The sequence below is a fragment of the Eubalaena glacialis genome, chromosome 18 (genome assembly GCF_028564815.1).
Source record: "Eubalaena glacialis isolate mEubGla1 chromosome 18, mEubGla1.1.hap2.+ XY, whole genome shotgun sequence".
Lineage (NCBI taxonomy): Eukaryota > Metazoa > Chordata > Mammalia > Artiodactyla > Balaenidae > Eubalaena > Eubalaena glacialis.
Genome location: NC_083733.1, coordinates 29,286,614 through 29,305,767, shown reverse-complemented (window position 1 = coordinate 29,305,767; position 19,154 = coordinate 29,286,614). Strand labels below are relative to the sequence as shown.

General features: G+C 40.2%; 1 protein-coding gene across 1 annotated transcript in view; it reads left to right on the top strand.

Annotated features, from left to right (window-relative positions):
• The first annotated feature begins 6,008 nt into the window (after positions 1–6,008).
• AMFR (autocrine motility factor receptor) overlaps positions 6,009–19,154 on the top strand; it is a 39,255-nt gene continuing 26,109 nt past the window's right edge. The window contains exons 1-4 of the mRNA XM_061173423.1: positions 6,009–6,443; positions 13,575–13,667; positions 16,738–16,902; positions 18,274–18,426. Of these exons, the coding sequence (XP_061029406.1) occupies positions 6,177–6,443; positions 13,575–13,667; positions 16,738–16,902; positions 18,274–18,426 (678 nt within the window). The 5' untranslated portion in view covers positions 6,009–6,176. The remainder of the gene's footprint in view (positions 6,444–13,574; positions 13,668–16,737; positions 16,903–18,273; positions 18,427–19,154) is intronic.

Below are 19,154 nucleotides of genomic sequence, written 5' to 3'. Positions count from 1 at the left end.
GGGAGAGTGAGGAGAGGCAGACTTTTTCTTGGTGTGATTTATAAAGTGCTGTCAGGAGTGTTTGAGTTGAAGAGTCATCTGATTCGAGGCCACTCGTGTCCTTTTGTAACTTAAGCTTTGACCTAGAAATTCTTTCTTGAGCATTACTTCCCAGTTGTATAAGTGCTTGAGTCAGTCATCCATACCCTGGGACTTAAGTGAGAAAAACAGTAAGTTGGCTGAGTTAGTAACTTTGGAATATAATAGATCTGGTTTTGAGTGTAAAATTCATAACACAAACACAAATTTTTAAAACTTGTATTTGAACTGGTTAGTTATAGTTGTATCCCAATGCTCTCTTGTTAAGTTTCCTGATGAAAATAGTAGAACTAGGGAAGTTCAAATTTGATGTATTCCATTAGAAAGAGGGTACAAGGGTACTGTTTAACACTTCCGTTAGGTAAGTTCTTATCACACTTCTTCAAGAACCAACAGTCTTAAAATGTGCATTCCAATTCTCTACCTAATAAATACTGATTAGTTTTTAAATGAGCTCTTGATTAACTTATATTTTTGAATGCCTTCTATGTTCCAGGTTTGTTTGTAAATGAGAGCCCACTTTTGCATTGTATAATTACAATATATGCCGTGTTCTTTTCCCTGAGTAATCTAAGTAGTGAATATTCTATATAAGACTACTGAATGGCATTGGAAAATATTCAGTAAGTTGAGGGAAAAACTAAAAGTTTTACGCAAATGTTTTAAATCATATTTAGGATTGACATCCCTTTGAAGAAAAGTGAAATCTATTTTTTTCTATGTGATGAAGACTTGTGATTTTTTAAAAGTAGGTAATACTTAAAATAGCATTATGATAATTCTGTGTATGAATTTGTACTTTTAACAGTAGTTAAGACTTTTTACTTTTTATCATTGTCTTCCTTTGTAATTAGCATTGTATGGTTCAGTTATTATTTTTTATATTTAAGGGTTCTGTTAAGTTAGCATTTTATTTGGATAAAACATACCCAAACTAGCCAGTCTGTTTTCTTACATGGTTAATTAGAAGTGAGAGGTAGAGGTCCTCCAAATTCAGCAGGCCAGCAGGCAATCAGTTTAAAATTCCCTTTCTTAAATGGTGCGACTCACACTCTCAGGTTTTTAATGACTTCATTTTTTGAGATGAAATTCTTGGAGTACCTTTTCCATGTTGGAGTTCCTCAAACTTGATGTTTTCACTAGTTCATAGTGTTTGGAACAGTATGTGCCCATCACTAAGACTGCTTCAGAGAGTGCAAAATTTTGTATGTCCCATTGTCAGAGAAGGCTTAGTGGGTTTTGACTGTAATCCAAGTCAGCTTATATAAGCATGAGGTTTGATTTCCTATAATTATTCCACATGTTTTACATTACTCATTATTTGGGTTAAACTGGACTCATTTGAAGCAGTTTGCCTTTGCTAAATATGTAATGAGAAGCATAATACTGTAATTCGACTTGAGCCGTAAAACACATTTTAATATTAGCTTATATTTATCTAGCTTGTTTTTGTGAAAAAACTGACTAAAACCTAAGTAAATCTAGATTAAGCCAGTTTAGATGTAATTTGTATTTTAGTGATGGATTGTATTGTAAGACTAGAGCTAAATTGAGAAAATGTATTATGTTCTGTTAAGGGAAAGAGCAGCGCATTTAAAAACTTAAACTTTGGTTGCTGTGTTCACATCATAATGTACAAGCATCATTTATAGTTTGGCTTTGAGAATTTCTCTGGCATTAAGTTTATAGAAAAATGTATAAAAGAAACTGAAGTTTTGGTTATATTTTTATATTTGTAAAGTAAAAGTTTGATTAAAATGGTCACTGTTCTTTTTTTATTTTATTGTCATTTCAATAAAAAAAATTAGAATGACTCTGTGATTTTGTGTGTGGCTACTAATCTTAGCGTGCCATTAGAAATCCTGCACGGTTCCTTTTCAGTGTCACTGGCCAGAGGCCATTACATTAGGTAAGAGACAACTTGCATAACAGCAAGGGCTTGAAGACCTGGGACATCCATGTTGCCCTCCCCTTGCATTCCTCCATTGTGTGTTGGCAGTTGTCTTAGGCAGATTCGGTTTCCTGCAATGTGAAAGGGTCATTGGATTTGGAACCTGAAGACTGGCATTTAGAAGTTGCCATGCAATTTTGTTAACTGTGTTATATCATTGGGGACTCAGTTTCCAAAGAGAGTATTGACTTTAGTTTTTTTTTTTTTTTTTAATCAAACTTGCTTGGAGGTCATGATGTGCTGTGACACCATGCTTGCTACTTCTGTAATATTGGGTTGGCCAAAAAGTTCACTTGGTTTTAAGTAAGAATAAAAAACATTTTTCATTTTCACCAAGAACTTTATTGAACGATGTATTCGTTAACTGAATGAACTTTTTGGCCAACCCAATACTTTGCAATTTAATTTCATTATTGTAATAGAAACGGTTTGTGAGAATATATGTGTAATAAAACCATAGCCTTGAGACTTTATATCTGAACAAAAGTTGAACAAAACTTGATACAGTTATTGCAGAGTTTTTCTGAACATTTTACTACTTGTTTATAGCAGGCACCAAAGAGCTATGAAAAATTATGAAAGAAACGCTAAAAACTGAAATGTTCCCATTAACTTACTTTTTTCCCTATGAACTTGAGTTGATTATTTTTTCCCCTCTGCTAGATTTAATAATGGAACACATTGGTCCAACTAATGAAAACACAAGCAGAATTCCATGGGAGCACAATGAAGGCTACTGGATTAGATGATGAAGTTCAGTTCCTAGGCTGCTGAGAACCTTAAACAACACCCAGACTACTCAGCGTTTCTCACGGGATGGTGAAAATCAAATGAGGTCATGAATATAGAAGGCTTTTGGATATTTTTAAAAATGAAAAGCAATAATGTATCTAGATATGAATCTTCACAACTCTGGTTTGTCTGAAATGTTATATTTATTTCCTTTAAATCAAACCAAATCAGAGCCCCCATCTCACAAAATAGCAGGGAATTCAGTCTCAGTCATTATTGGGAATAGGGGACCTACCCAAAGTCATACGAATCCAGAAAGCATAAATGGTACTCTGAAATGAAGGTGGGGGTGGGGAGACCTCTAGCTTCCATCATGGACTCCATGGATATTTGTCCAAGCTGAACTAGCTTCTTAAGTCTGGTTCCATTGCCTCCCTGCCACACTTGGGCCTTAGGATGCAAATGATGCAGGTGGCCCCTATGCCTATGGTCCAGCCTTCCCGGCCACACTAGTATTCATCCCCCTGAGTCTGGTCTCTTTTCCCACTCCTATCATGATGTAGGATGCAGTACAAAGAACCAGGAGCATTGGTTGACTTTAGAAGGTGGGTTCTGTCCTTGAAAAAAAAAAAAATCCTTGAGGGAAGGATGTGCAAAAGCCTGGCTACCTTCTTGGAATGGGTGAGGACAAAATGTTGGCAGAACAAATACTAATTATCCCAGTAAGATGTCCAGATGCAAACCTTTAAGATCTTTTAAAATGCAAATAAAAAATAACCTTATATAGTTAGGTTAATGTCACCTATTCTCATATTGAATCTTCAGAAATTACAAGCTTCTAAAAGTATAATATTTAGACTAGTTTTTATGTAGTCAGAATCAAATGTTAAAAGTTGCTATTAAACACAAAGTCATTCCAGGAAACAGGCTGTCTAAAGTTTTAACACTTAGAAAGTAGTGGTTCTCTCAAAATATAACTCAGAGTATAACACTTTGAATTCAAGATGGTGGAATATTCTACCTTAATAAGGACAGATTTATTAACAGTAGCCCCTTTCTTATGGTGACAGGACAAGTTTGGTATATGATGTTTTATAACTATTGTGGCTTGGATTGAATTTGGATAGTTGGATAGTGTGGTTTAAAATTTATGGGGGGGCTTCCCTGGTGGCACAGTGGTTGAGAATCTGCCTGCCAATGCAGGGGACACGGGTTTGAGCCCTGGTCTGGGAAGATCCCACATGCCACGGAGCAACTAGGCCCGTGAGCCACAATTACTGAGCCTGTGCGTCTGGAGCCTGTACTCCGCAACAAGAGAGGCCGCGATAATGAGAGGCCCGCGCAATGCGATGAAGAGTGGCCCCCACTTGCCGCAACTGGAGAGAGCCCTCGCACAGAAATGAAGACCCAACACAGCCATAAATAAATAAATTAATTAAATTAAATTAAATTAAAAAACAAGAATTTACCAAGTTTAAATTAAAAAAAAAATTATGGGGGCTCAGATAAAGTAGAACAGTTACTTCTGTGGAAAATCATATCCTTTTTTCCATATAAAACTTTATCAATAAAGTTGAAAGTTTAGCATTTTAACCAAATGGCTGCAGGTAGAGAACCAAAGGGAACTGAAAGTTTAATCATATAGATCTCATATAAAAAAGCGTGTGTGTGTGTGTGTGTGTGTGCGCTCATCCTCCCTCCCCAGTAAAAGCCAAACTGTTGTGTTCATCACAGGCCCTTTAATAGGATGTTTCTGAAAATTACAAATTGGATAGTAATAACGTTGAGCTGAGCGATCTTTTGTTTTCTAACTAATAAACTTTTAGAATTAGAATATTAGGTATGAAAGAGACCTTGAATATATTTTAGTCCTTTTCTTTTGAAAGTTTGTAAGATTCAACAAATATTTGCTGAATACCTACTCTGCATCAGGCACTAGTACAGGCCTTGGGGATACAATGAGGAATAAGACCCCCAAGGTAGCACTTTTCTTTGGTAGTGCTTTTCTTTCTTTTTTTAACAGCCTTATTGAGCTATACTTTACATATTTCACCATATAAATATACAATTAATTAAAGATTTTTAGTATATTCGGAGTTGTGCCACAGTCACAATTTTAGAACACTTTCATCACCTCAAAAGGAAATCCATGTTTAGCTTTTATTATACTTCAGTTCCCTCATCTCCCTGAGGAACCATTAATCTACTTTCTCTGTCTACCTATGTTTTTGCTTGTGCTGGACATTTCGAATAAATGGAATCACACTATGCGGCCATTTGTGTGGCTGCTGTCACTTAGCATGTTGTCAAGGTTTGTCCATGTTGCAACATGTATCAGTACTTCATTCATTTTCATGGCTGAATACTATTCCATTGTAGGGGTTATCACTTAGGTAACCATTCATCGCTTGAGGGACATTAGGGTTGTTTCTACCTTTGGCTATTAAGAATAACGTTGCTATTGACATTTCTGTGCACATTTTGTGCGGTGGTGTGTTTTCATTTCTCTTGGTTATTTACCTAGGAGTGGAATTGCAAGGTCAAATGGTCACTCTTTGGTTTAAACTTTTTGAGGAGCTGACAGACCACTTTCCAAAATAGTTGCACCATTTTACATTCCTACCTGGTGTATGAGGGAACACATTTTTATTTCCTGCTAAATCAGATTCGTTTTAGACTCTGCTGGAGGTTACGAGTAAACAGCAGAAACTTTACTTGCGAAGAATTTAAGACCGCTGGTTAATTTTCTTTCTATGGGGTCAGGGCCTCTATTATTCCCTAAGCACCATCTCCTCTTTCAGCCACCTAGGAAGCTCCTAGGCCCGCAGGGGGTGCTCCGGGGTAACCTGCTTAAGGGGGAGTTCAAGGAAACAAGGGAAGGGACAAGTGGCCGGACGCCCGGTTGTGGGGGTCCGCACTTCCCGCGGATCGGCCACGCGGCCAGGGCTCGACCGCTCGTCAGCGCCGTCGGGCCTGAGTGACGCTTGGGCTCGGCCCCGGTCGGGTGCCCTGTGCGTCCGCGGGCCAGGCCGAGCTGGGGTGTCGGCGGAGGATAATGCTGGGTTCTAGGCCCCAGGGCCTGCGCCCTGGGCCTTCGCCAGCCAGGCGGCGGCGCGACCGATAGGGGCGGGGGACGGAGGCCGCGCCCCCGCGCCCGTCCCGCCCGCACCCTGCTGGGGGCGGCGGCCCGCCCCTAGCCAGCCGAGGCTCTTCCGCGCCGGCAGGGGCAGCAGCGGGAGCGGCGCGGGGCGGAGCGGAGCGAGCGGCCAGGAGCGGCCCGGCCCGGCCCGGCGAGGCGGCGGTGGCAGCGGCGACGGCAACGGCGACGCCAGAGCCCGTGGGCGCCGTTCGCGAGGCCGCCGCGGCCCGGCCGCAGCGCGGGGAGGCCTGGGGGCTGGAAGCCACCGCTGCCGCCATGCCGCTGCTCTTCCTCGAGCGCTTCCCCTGGCCCAGCCTCCGCACCTACACGGGCCTCAGCGGCCTGGCCCTGCTCGGCACCATCGTCAGCGCCTACCGCGCTCTCAGCCAGCCCGAGGCCAGGCCCGGGCCTGGGCCCGCCGAGGCGGAGCCGGTAACGGCCCCGGTGCAGCCAGACCCGGCCGCGCTCGTCCGGCCGAGCACCGGAGGACCCCGGGCCCGTGACGTGGCCCAGTACCTGCTCTCGGACAGCCTATTCGTGTGGGTGAGCGAGGCTGCCGGGCCCGCCGAGGAGGAGCGGAGAGGAGCCGGGCGGGGGATTGTGGGGACCGCCATGTCATCCATTATCTGTGGGGGGCGTGGCTGGGGCCGGGGTCCCCTCCCCCCGGGACCCCCGAGTGCGAGGCCCGGGGGGCGGGGCCCCGCCCGCGTGCGCGCCACCGAAAGACCCGGTGAGGGGTTGGGGGGGGTGGCTTTGGGGTCGTGAGGAGGGGCGGGTCCCGAGGGCAGGGTCGCCTTTGAGGGCCTGAGGTAGGGACTTTGGGACGCGGTTGGGGAGGCGCAGGGGGCGGGGCGCAAGGGGACGCGGCCGGCCGGGGAGGGTCAGGGCTGGGGGGGAAGGGGGAGGTGCTGGGGTGGGTTGGGGGGAGAAGTAAACGATGGCGGAGCAGAGTTGGGGTTCTCAGGGACCACCGGGAAGGAAACAAGGCGCCCTCAAAGAGCGGGTTGACCTGGGAGGCTGGCACCGGCCAGTCAGTTACCCCGGCTATTTTATTAAACTGTGGAGGGAAGTTGGAAGGCTTTTCGGACTCTGTCAGACCCGGAAATGTTAACAGGTTTCCCACGAAGAGAGGGAAGAGACAATTCGGATGTTGAGCATAGGAGAATTTTAGGCATCTGGGTAGTGTTCGGACATACCTGTTTGGAGAGAGGCCTTTTTTTTTTTCTATTTATTATGTGATTGTCCTCTTTGGGTAGAACAAACACACAAACTGTGCTTCCTTTCCTGCTGCTTTTACCTGGTGATTCATGAAAGTTTCCTTTGATGTCTGAAGGCAGCCAAAACATTCGGAGTCAAGAGGTGTCTCTCCATTTGAACTCAGGATTTCTCCTTTTAGTGATCCATTTTAAAACACGGTTTCCAGTTTGTCTGCCAGTGTAAGATAAGCAGCATTTACAAGGCATAAATGCTGGTTTCACTTACTAGAACAGATAATTTCAGGCGGGTAGATCAACAGTATTTTGGCTTAAGAGCTTGGCTTCTACCTTGGCCTTTGAATGCCTCACGGAAACCCCATGGCGATCAGAAAAGTTGTTCCAGGACTGAAGTCTGTCCCTTGGATTTGCTGTGGTGTCTTGGGTCCAGAGTCTTGTCTCCTCCTGTAAATTCCCGTTTCGGGGTGAGAGCCGGCTGTAAGTGACTGGGATTAATATTCCAAGTATACAGAATGATACACAACTCATTTGCTATAATTAACCCCGCTGTGCTTCATCAGGAAGCAGTGGGATTTATGAACTCTGTGGGTGTGGATCAAGTCTCTTGGTCCTTCTGATGAAGAGATGAGTAGAAGGCAGTGAAGTGTGAAGTTCCATTCCTCTACTGCTGTGCAAAGCTGAACCTTACAGTACAGAAGAAGGGAGAAGAGAAAGAACTCAGCCGCACGTCTCTTGTTTAATTTCTATTAAACATAGATTTAAAAAATCTATTTTTGCATTTCAGTTGGCAGGTAAACTGTGATGTGAAGAGTGATTTTGCCAAATGTTGAGATTATAATGTAGTCATATATATATATATATTTAAGTATAAGGTACAAATAAGCCTTTGAAATGGAACTGCTATAGTATTTAACAACTACTAGTATTGTTTAATGATCTCCCTGCCCCCTCCCCAGAGTTTCTTTTTACAAAACTCATGTTCAAATTCCAAGGTTAACACCTCTTCATAAAACATTACATAAAGCCTGTTGATTTTCTGTGAAAATTATTACTTTTAAGAAAATTTCCTTTTCTTCCCAGCTTTTTCAACAGTCTTGCCTCATGCGAGTTTGTAATTTCTTCCTATCTGCTGATGATTTTTTTCCTTTCTCAGTTGATCTTGCTGTTTTTCTTCCATCTTTCCTCTGTGGTTTTCACACTTATCTTGGTCTTCCTTGGTTCCTCAGACCCTCCATGTATGCATTGTCAGTTTTCCTCATCACTCATTACTTAAGTTTCTGCTTTAGTAGACGAGTGGGAGTCAAAATCTCAAATGCCTTCCTCGGAGGCCTGACAGATCGCATTATTAGGTGAATATATGGCGGGGCCTTTGTCAGAATGGATCCTTTCTTGCCCTGCCCAAGGACACTCAGATTCAATTTTTTAAAAACCAAGAAAGGGACTTCCCTAGTGGCGCAGTGGATAAGACTCCACGCTCCCAGTGCAGGGGGCCCGGGTTCGAACCCTGGTCGGGGAACTAGATCCCACATGTGTGCCGCAACTAAGAGTTCACCTGCCACAACTAAGGAGCCCGCGTGCTGCAGCTAGGACCCGGTGCAACCAAATAAATAAATAAATATTAAAAAAAAAAAAGGCAAGACAAAACAATCGATCTTTCTGCCAATTTGCAAATCCTGCTAGATATTATTTTGCATATTGGAATCTCTAAAACTTATCTTTGTAGGGCACAGTTTAGATGAATATAGATACTCATATAATGTCTTCATTTTGATTAATGTCCTAGGTGATTTTAGGCATGTTAAATGGTTGAGAAACTGATGAGGGAGAGGATGGGGTATGGGGTGAAGGTCAGATGATGTAAACCTTGCATGCTCTGTTAAGGAGTGTGAACATTATTTCATGGGCCAGAGGGTTTAAGTGGAAGTGGAGGGGAGGAGGGGCTGTCATGATGAGATGATCTTTTCAGGGGCGGACCTATAGCCGCAGTGGGGAAGATGGATTTATGTAGACTGGGAAGAGGCCAGGAGATGTAGTGACCTAGGACTCCAGTCCCCAAGGAAAGTTCTCCAGGTGGCCCTCTGGCACTGACATTGAGAACAGGTGTGAGGGGAGGTTCCCAGGGTTGTTGCACTAACAAATACCCAGGTTTGACATGATTATTTGTTTCTTTATGTCTTTCTAGAACTTTCATTCCAGATTAGGTTTTATTTTGTTACTCATTTCTAGGGTAATTTTACGTTGTTCAGATGTCACTTCCATTAAAGTACCTCCTGATCAGTTTCCATCGTTTTGAATTGTTCAGGTGTTTTTGGCTTTTCAACTTCATTAATCTTACTCATTAGTTTCATTACTTTCTCCTGGTTTTTTTTCAGTTCTGTTCTGGTTTTTTCTTTTTCTTTTTTATGTATTTGCTTTTAAAACTGTAAGAGGTGGACATGGTAAAATGGAGAAATAGACATATGAAACGAGTTTTAAGGTTCTGATGACTTAATTATATGCAAATGAAGTAGTTTAAATAGAAGTGTCAAGGGAAAAAGTCACCAAAAACAAAAATGGATAAAAGTGAAGTGACCGATGAGAGCAGGGATTGGCAAACCGTGTTGGCCTATTTGGCCTATTAGCTAATAATGGTTTTTACATTTTTAAAGTTTTTTTTTTTTTCCCGAAAGGAAGACTATGTGATTGAGAGCATGTGGCCTACAGAGTCTAAAAATATTTACTGTCTGATAGCCCATTAGAGAAAAAGTTTCTGACTCCTGCTTCAAAGAGCCCATCTTCACATAATTATACGACTTGAGAACTGAAAGTAATTTACTAGGTTTGAGTCTTTATGAGATGAATGTTCCAAAGAAGATTAGAGAAAAATGTTAGCTCCAGAAGTGTTGGGGCAGCTGAAGAAAAAGACTAAACTTGTAAATAATAGGATATAAGCCTAGATAAACAACTTAAAAATATAGGAAGAATCTTTATAGTGGGGGGGAAGGAGATTGCTATTTGATTGCTTGCTAGATGTATGCTGCATGCTTTGTATACGTAATCTCATTTATTTCCCTAATGTTGTGCAAAGAGGAACACGAGCATCAGTGTAATAAGGGGGAGTTTGCATTACTGGCATTTTATACTTGTCACTGAGAGCCTACAGAAAAGTAACATTCCAGTTGTCCTTAAAGGAGGAGACTGATAAAAGGTGTGTTTTTTGGTGGGGGAGGGGGTAGTTAGTGCTGGTGTTAAGTAGAAGACTAAGAAATACCCAGATTGATCAAGTCGACACAGTTCACATCTACATATTATACAAATATATATGGTATGTATACATATTCTTTCTTTTTCATACACAGAAGGTAGCGTAGTAATCACATTTCTACACTTTGCTTTTTTTTCAGTGAGCAAGTTATCTTGAAGGTTCTGTATAATGCTAGTAAATGCAGAACTGCTGACTTAGTTTTCCTGGCTTCATTGTATTCTGTTGAATGGCTGTTTTACGGTTTATTGAACTAACCTCCCTGATGGACATTTAATTGGTTTTCATTTTTCTGCCATTATAAACAGTGCTCCAGTGAACCCCTTGTACTTAGATTTACTTACATTTAAGTTTGGATTCTGCCCACAAAGAAAGGTTAGTTAGCTGTGTATAGCAGAATGAGGTTAGTACTTTTACTGTGGTCTGCAAGGATAAAGTGAGGTGAGAAAGTTTGTCCCAATTCCGTTGGTTTAAATATGGGCTGAAGTGTTGTTTCTGTAAGGATATCACTGGTGACCTAGTGGGATCTGATTTGGAATTTTATTTTATTTTAATTTTTATTTTATAATGGAGTATAGTTGATTTACAGTGTTGTGTTAGTTTCACGTGTATGGCTAAGTGATTCAGTTATACATATACATACAGCCATTCTTTTTCAGATTCTTTTCCCATATAGGTTATTACAGAATATTGAGTAGAGTTCCCTGTGCTATACAATAGGTCCTTGTTGATTATCTCTTTTATATATAGTAACGTGTATATGGTAATCCTGGGATTTGCTTTTAAATGAGGAATGGTACAATTATGTTTCTTTCTGTATCTGCAACTTTTCAAGCCTTTGTCAATTTTAAAATTGAGAATTTATTATATCTTTATTGGAATGATGATATTTGTGAAATTAAGACATTTTTCTCTAAGTAGAATAGAATAAATAGTTAATAATTATTGAGGTGTTTTTAAAAACACTTCATTCATGATCTTAAAATAATTTAGTTGCTTCCAATCCTGTATAGCTTTCACTTTCATAAAGTTCACAAAAGGTTATCTCTTTCCTTTTACATAAAATCCCTTTCTCATATCAGTTTGCTTTCTCAAGCCCTTTTTCCCTTCTTAGCTGTGCTAATTTTTAAATCTTCCATTTATATTACAATAGGAAATGTTTATCTACTGGTGATGGAATTATGAGGGACTTCCACTTTTTTTTTTTGGTAAATCAAAGATACAAAATTCTTATACCTCATTTTTGAACTTAGAAAAACTTAAGAAAAGTTTTACCTGAGAAGTAATACTTTATTTCTTGTTTTGTAACCCAAGGTGTATGAGAATGCTGTTTAGGGTAGAGAAATGATTAAGCGACCCTAAATTTGATTTCTCCTCTGTTCTCACAGCAGCTGGCTTGGTCTGTTAGATGCTTACCAAGTTCTGTGTCTTGTAGATCCTAAAAGCTCTTTGAGCGCAGGGTCCAGATCACCCTCATTTCTCTTAATGTCCCACATGCCTTGAGCAAGTAGGTGCTAAATGTGTTGAATTTATTTCTTTACTTTGTAAGCCTACCTGCAAAAACAGGAAGAATTTTAAAAAATTGTTTTGTAATTAGGCTGGGGATGTTTGGCTGATTTAAAAACTCCTGTTCAGCTGGGGGGATATGGCATGAAGGATTGGGGTTGTAGTTTTGTCTTGTGACATCTTTTCTTAATTAACATGATTGGGGTTCCCATTAACTGGTTTAGAGCACAATGAAGATGAGCCTTTTAAACCTCTATTTCATCTCCTTAAAATTTAGTATTCTACACTATTTGTTGGAATGTTTTGAATAGGGCTGCTCCACAGGGAGTCATGTTAGGGAGGTGGGATGTTTTGGATAACTAATTTGGGTTTTTTCCTGGCTATTTGAAGGATTTAATTACCAGAAGAGTTTCATTTTTCAGCACTATTTTTGTTTCAGTTCTTTGAAAATACATCACATACTTCCTTGCCCCATTAGACAAGCAGAATGTAACTAAACATAATTTAATCTTTTGTAATGAATCAGGGCTACCATTCATTGTATGTAATGCGTCAGGGCTACCAAAGGGCTGGATGGTGTGAAGCACTAAGGGGAACCTGAAGAGATCTTAGGGAGTTTGCTTTCTTATCTTACTCTCTTCCGTCACCTTCCTTTTATTTACTTATTCTTAAAATATCATTTGCTTCTTTTAAAAGTAGAGGGAAGAATGACCTGGAAAGAGGAATATGGCCACCTTCCTGTAAACTTAGTGAATCAAAGATTGAAGCAGCCTTTACGTTGTTGGTGTTTGTTTTCATTTGCTCTTAATAAAAGTCCTCTTTACCATCTTCATCAAGGTCCTTTTGGCTTTTTCAGGTTCTGTGGTTTTAGAAATCATTTGAGCATCAGTAAAGTGATGTGTCACACTAGCCTCTGAGTCAGGGGCAGCCCACGTTTTCATTTTGTAAGCATTACATTTGTTGTTTAGGCGTAAGGAGATCCCTCTCTTAATTACTAAGAAAGTTTTCCACTTGCTGGTGAAGAAGGCTTTGGATTGTCATTGGTGTCTCGTGGTTGCCTTTCGGTTCTCAGCTCTTCCTACTTTCTTGATTCCACTCCCCTCGAATGCCCCAGAACCTTTACTTTAAGGCCAACACCAACCACAGATATCTTCTGTCCCATTGCAATACACTTGAAAATGTGTATGTTTTTGATTCTCAGTTCTTCATTATCTTGTGACTTTTTTGTGACCATCCACACTCTTCTCCACATGTCCTATTTTTCTGACAGGGCAGGGCAGGATGTTTGGGTGCTGGACTTCACTGTTCATGATAACTGCATTTTCTGGAAAAGTTTTCTTCTAGGCTGTCAAAATCTTAATGTAGGAAGTGATGTACCTAGGAGATACTTATGGTTTTTTAAGGCACATACAGTACAAAGTTTACACACAATTCAGTTAAGACTGAAGGGGAAGATGGCCTTCTGGAGGGTACATGTTGGGACAGGGCTCTGTGAATTAACTGCTGAGCTAGTGCCTCTCCTCCCCACTCCTCATTCGTACCCTGCCACCCATAAAAATGTGCCCCTTCAAATATTACTTATCTTGTACTGGTAGAAAACTGGAAAGGCTCAGTCATTAGAAATGTTGGCTGAATTCCTAATATAAAATTTTTAGAGCTGCTTTTATTTTTCAACAGAAGGAAATAAACTTCCTTTCTTTGGTTTGTGTACAGGTTCTAGTAAATACTGCTTGCTGTGTTTTGATGTTGGTGGCTAAGCTTATCCAGTGTATCGTGTTTGGCCCTCTTCGAGTGAGCGAAAGACAGGTAAGTCCAGATAGCAAGGATGCATTCTTGTGACCAGATTAAAGAAAAAAATTTTTGGTATAATTTCAAACTTACAGAAAGGTTGTACAAATAATATGAAGAACTCCTATATAGACTTCATCCAGATTCAGAGTTATTAATATTTTTCCCCATTTGCTCTAACAGTTGCCTTTTATTTATATATACATATTTTTTGTGATCCTTTTGCGAGTAAACTGGGGACATCATACCCCTTTAACCTCAAGTACTTTAGTCTGTGTTTCCTAAGAGCAAGGACATTTTCTTATGTAACCATAGCACAGTGATCAAAATCAGGGAATTCAGCATTGATGAAATACTTCATGTAATCCACAATCCGTATTTAATGTATCCAAGTTGTCCCAATATTGTTCTTTGTAGCTATTTCCCCATGACTTTTATGAGGTAATTTAAAAAGAAGCTCAGACTTGTTTTAGTTTGAGTAATCGTATATATCATTCTTTAGAATATGGGTTCTTTTCCAAAGGAATTTACCGAGAGATTTTAGTTTTTCCCTTTGGAAAAGTGTATTAAGATTCATCATTCTACAAGCAGCGTTCAGGTGAGATAGTCTGACATTTGAACATTACTCTCAGAATGCATGTATGAGCAGGAGGTGCTTTCATTAAAGAATTAGTGCCACAAGCATACTGTACAGATTGGCAGTTCCCCAAGGATTTTAGTGGATGGAGTGTAGAATAGTGTGTTTTAAAATAAGAATTTAGAACTGGCCTTTAAAACAATAACATACAAACAGAACTGTATTGTACTTTATCTTCTCCCAGTGGTACGACATAGGAGCCTACTACATTAAAAGTACAACAGTGGCCTCACCCCTTATGTGTCCTTTTCAGCCCAAATCTCTTGTTATTAAATCAGCTGAGGTCCTAGTTTAGAGGTGAAATGCATTTACTGTGTGATTGAGCCCTTGGATGCTGTTAAGAGCAGGACTGTTTGTTTTCCCAGAAATTTTTCATTAGTGAGTATTCAGTACTTTCTCCAAAATTATCGACTCCAGAGGTCTCCCAGATGGGATCAGTAGAACATAGAGGGTTTTTTGGTAGGATACAGAAGCTTTTTTTTGATGCTTCTTTTGTTTTCAAGAAAAACTTTTGACTTGTGGGCCAGAAATTGGTCAGGCCAGGCAAGCAACCTAATTGCTGGTGGATTGATCTGGCACCAGTGGGCCTTACATACTGCTTTCTTTTTCCTAAAATGTTAAATATCAGTTCAAAATTTACAGAAAACATAACCTTGGAGTATTACAGAGATTTTTCAAATACCTGGAGGTAATCATAATGGGCACATTTGTCACTCAACTCTACTTTCAGTTTTTTCAGTATAGATCATGTCTTTCATGTTGTTCAGTGATGACGGTTTTTCACCAGTGTCATCCAGTAGCATTTATTAAGTGCCGTTTTGAGTTAGAATGCTACAGAATTGACATGGGTTTACTCTCTGGGTGCTTAAACTTCAAGAAATAGAGTAATGCTAGAGGCAAAGACATTGACTACCTAAAATTGGACAAATATTCAACCGTTAAGTGGTGGTGTAGAACAAGGAATATTTTAAGTGCACTTAATGCCTACTATGGCACTTGTCTAAGCACCGTACGTATATTAACTTACTGAGCTACCCCAACTATTTTATGAGATATATGCTGTTGTTATAAGACCCGTGTTATAGATGGGGAAACCAAAGCCTGAGGATTGTAAGTAACTTGCCCAAAGCCACACAGCAAATAGGTGGTGGAGTGAGGGTTCAGAACCAGGACACAAAATGGTCTAGGTTCACTTCATGCTTTCCTGCCCCAGATCTGGAAACAGACATTCACCAAGGATTCCCAGTTCGTTTTGTTCTCTGAACAAAGGGTGTACAGTCAGAGTACAGTGTTTTAAAGTTCTCAAAATAACTCTTATCTTTAAATAGTCACATTATCAATTTGTTCCACACGTAGGTTCAATTATTTGTTTTTATTCAATTTTGCTTTTCTTTCTAAGTTTTTGAATTTGTGAAACATTTACATGGTTCAAAACTATACATAAAAGTATACTTAGGAGCCATATTTTCATCCTTATCCTCTGCACTCAGTTGCCACCACTCCCACAGATGGCTTGAGGTATCTTTTAATATCTGTTGGCTAGACGCCCCTCATTGCCCTTTTTTTCAGGATAGTAAAGATTTTTAAAACTGGACATCCTCAGTGTAAGAAAGAGTACAGTGAAGCAGGTATACTTCTGTAGGAGTGTACATTTATATAACTTCTTTGGAAATCAGATGGATGTTACTTATTAGAAACCATAACAATATCCGTAAGCTTTGATTCTATAATGCTGAAAAAATAGAAACTTGTACAAAGATATTCATTGCAACATTTTCTGAATGGTGAAAAAAGCGTTTCGGTGTCCATGTGTAACCACTAAAGTGGTCTATTCAGACAGTATTCATTGGCATTGGTAAGGTTCTCACAATATAAGTGAAATAAAAGTATACAAAAATCGATGTTTTACATTTAGGAAGAAAAATGCATAAAAATGTTAAGGCATCATTTTTGTTTTACTTTTCTTTGTACTTTTTCATACATTATTGATTATGGCTGGCAAATGAGCATATTGTTATTTTTGAATCTGAAGGATGTTTAAAAAAAAAAGGAAGAAGAATGTCCAGTCTTTTGTTTGTTTTAAAAATCTAGAGAGTAGAAGTATTAAAAATGATACTTGTAGCTCTCACCATTCTTTTTTATTTTGTGTTAGAAGTATATGTATTATTAATACATAAGGTACTAAACTAATATCACTCCCCTTTTAATGGCTAAAATTTCATAACTAAGGAATTCAATCCAAAATCTATAGATTACTTTCTAGGTGTCTTCCCTTTATTCTTCAGAGGGCTCATTTTTTCTTTGCCTTCTATTGATATTTTCTTGTGGACAAGTGTTAGAAAGCTGAGAATAGACTATTTTCTCCTTAGAAGCCAGCTTTTGTTATGTTACCTTCTCCTTGAATGGGTTAGGTATAATGGTAATCACCTTTATAAATATTTTTCTTTTTAGCACCTCAAAGACAAGTTTTGGAATTTCATTTTCTACAAGTTCATTTTCATTTTTGGTGTGCTGAATGTCCAGACAGTGGAAGAAGTGGTCATGTGGTGCCTCTGGTTTGCTGGACTGGTATTTCTGCATCTGATGGTTCAGCTCTGCAAGGACCGGTTTGAATATGTGAGTTTTTAGCCAAGCTCTTTTCCTGCTTAGGCACACATTTGCTAGGTCTGAATTGTGTAATATGAATGAGCTGTGACACGCATGTGCAGGATAGCTCTCCCAGGGAAGGCTCCTGGATCAGGTACCTCCTATCTGTTTCTTGAGGTACTTTCTGCAGCAGACAAGGAATGCAGGAGCAGTGTCCCCTAGGGAGGTTTCCTTCCCCTCCCCAGTAGTGTTGCATTACAGCCCACGTGAGGTCAAATCACCTACACAAACTGTTTTTGATCACAGCGCAAGGAAACCTTAATATATAAACTGAAAAAAAGCTGGTCTCTTCCAGATGTTTTCTGTTCTAATCTCCTTCCATTTTCCCCCTTCTTACTCTGGTTCTTGGAGCCCTTCTTTCTGACTAGCTTACATTGTTTCCACCCTGGGCCAGGATTGAATTAGCTCTCTTGGCTTCCCTGGTCCCTGGAGAGGTGAACCTTTTCTGTCTGGGTACAAGATCTGCCTCTTGGCTTCAGAGTTGTGTGGGTGACTCTTCATTTGTTAGTAGTCCCGAACTAATCTTGTGGATCCCCAGTAAATGGACGCCTACAATCCTGCCCCTCCGTTAAACCCACTCCACAGCCCTGCTTGCCCCTTTCTTTACCCAGTCCTCATGGACCATGGTGGTCCTTGCACGTCTGTGTGAGTTAATCTCAGTTCCAAAGCCTTTAGCTGTTTCATAATTCAACCCCCATCCCAGGACATGGACAGGCGCTTCTAACCTCCCCGACTGGTTTGGTATCTACACCTTCCTGCTCAGGAGTCACAGCTCCAGGCCTTCCTTTCCAAGCTGTATACTGTTAACATAGCATTATGATAGTAGTCAGTCTGCACCTGGATTACACTTCAGTTGTCCTAGCCGTGAACGGGCTAGGAATGTCCTTTCAAGTGAATTTGAGGGATTAGGGCTAGAACAAGGTTGTGAAAGAACACAACAGAATGTGGTGCTGCCCTATTGAAGTTGAGTCCTGTTGAAGCTAGAAGAGAGAATTACATTCCTTTGGCAAATTGTTTCTAGAGGCTTATAATCCCACTGGTAGGAGGATCCTTGAGAATTTGAGATGCAAATATAATGTATATTGTTATATTCCGTAAATTAAATGATAAAGATCTCAAAATATCAGCTCATACTCATATTTAGGTTGGTTGGAGAATTTTGACCATCTGGTAATGGGATACTTTTCTGTGCTTCCATTTGGCCGTGCGGCTACGCACAGACCTCCAAGCAAAGAAACCAAGGTTAATCTTGAGTTTAATTAACACTGCCATGCTTAGTCAGGTTTAATTAACACTGCCATGCTGAAGAATGAGCTTCCTTCTCCTGTTTTGCATTTTTAGCTTTCCTTTTCTCCCACCACACCGATGAGTAGCCACGGTCGAGTTCTGTCTCTACTGATTGCTATGCTGCTTTCCTGCTGTGGATTAGCAGTTGTCTGTTGTGTCACAGGCTACACCCATGGGATGCACACATTGGCTTTCATGGCTGCAGAGGTAAGATGCAGAGACGGGCTTTTGCTCTGATTATGTTCCTATGTGTTTTCAAGGAAGCTAGAGGATTATTGACAGATTATTTTCACCCATGATGGATATCTGGTCTTCATTTTAACAAGCATTTTTTGAGTTCCTTTGTTTGAGGTTGGGTATTGGTACTGATTGCTTTTACATATGTTATTTCACGTAATCCTTGCTACAACATAATAAAAAGTACAGTTGACCCTTGAACAACGTGAGTTTGAACTGTGTGGGTCCACTTATACATGGATATTTTTCAGTAGTAAATTCTACAGTACTACATGGTCCCTGGTTGGTTGAATCCACAGATGCAAAGGAACTGGATACGGAGGCCCGACTATAGATTATATGGGGATGAACTCCCATATTGCCCAATGGTCAACTGTAATTATTTTTGCCAACATTTATATAGTGTTTACTATATGCTGGGGATTGTTCTAAATACCTTACATATATTGACTCATTTTATTATTCCTGTATATTAATGGGGAAACGGGCATGGAGGGTGAAGTGAATTGCTTAAAGTTCCAAAGTGGCAAAAGTAGCACAATCCAAGTTCTGTGACTTCCAAGTGGGAAGGGTTTTCTCCTTAAGATATTGTAAACAATGATTGGTAACAATTAGTAGGGAAATATCCTGTAATTGGTTATTTTAGATAGGCCATAAATTAAGATTTTATAGAATAATACAATATATATGCAAACTAT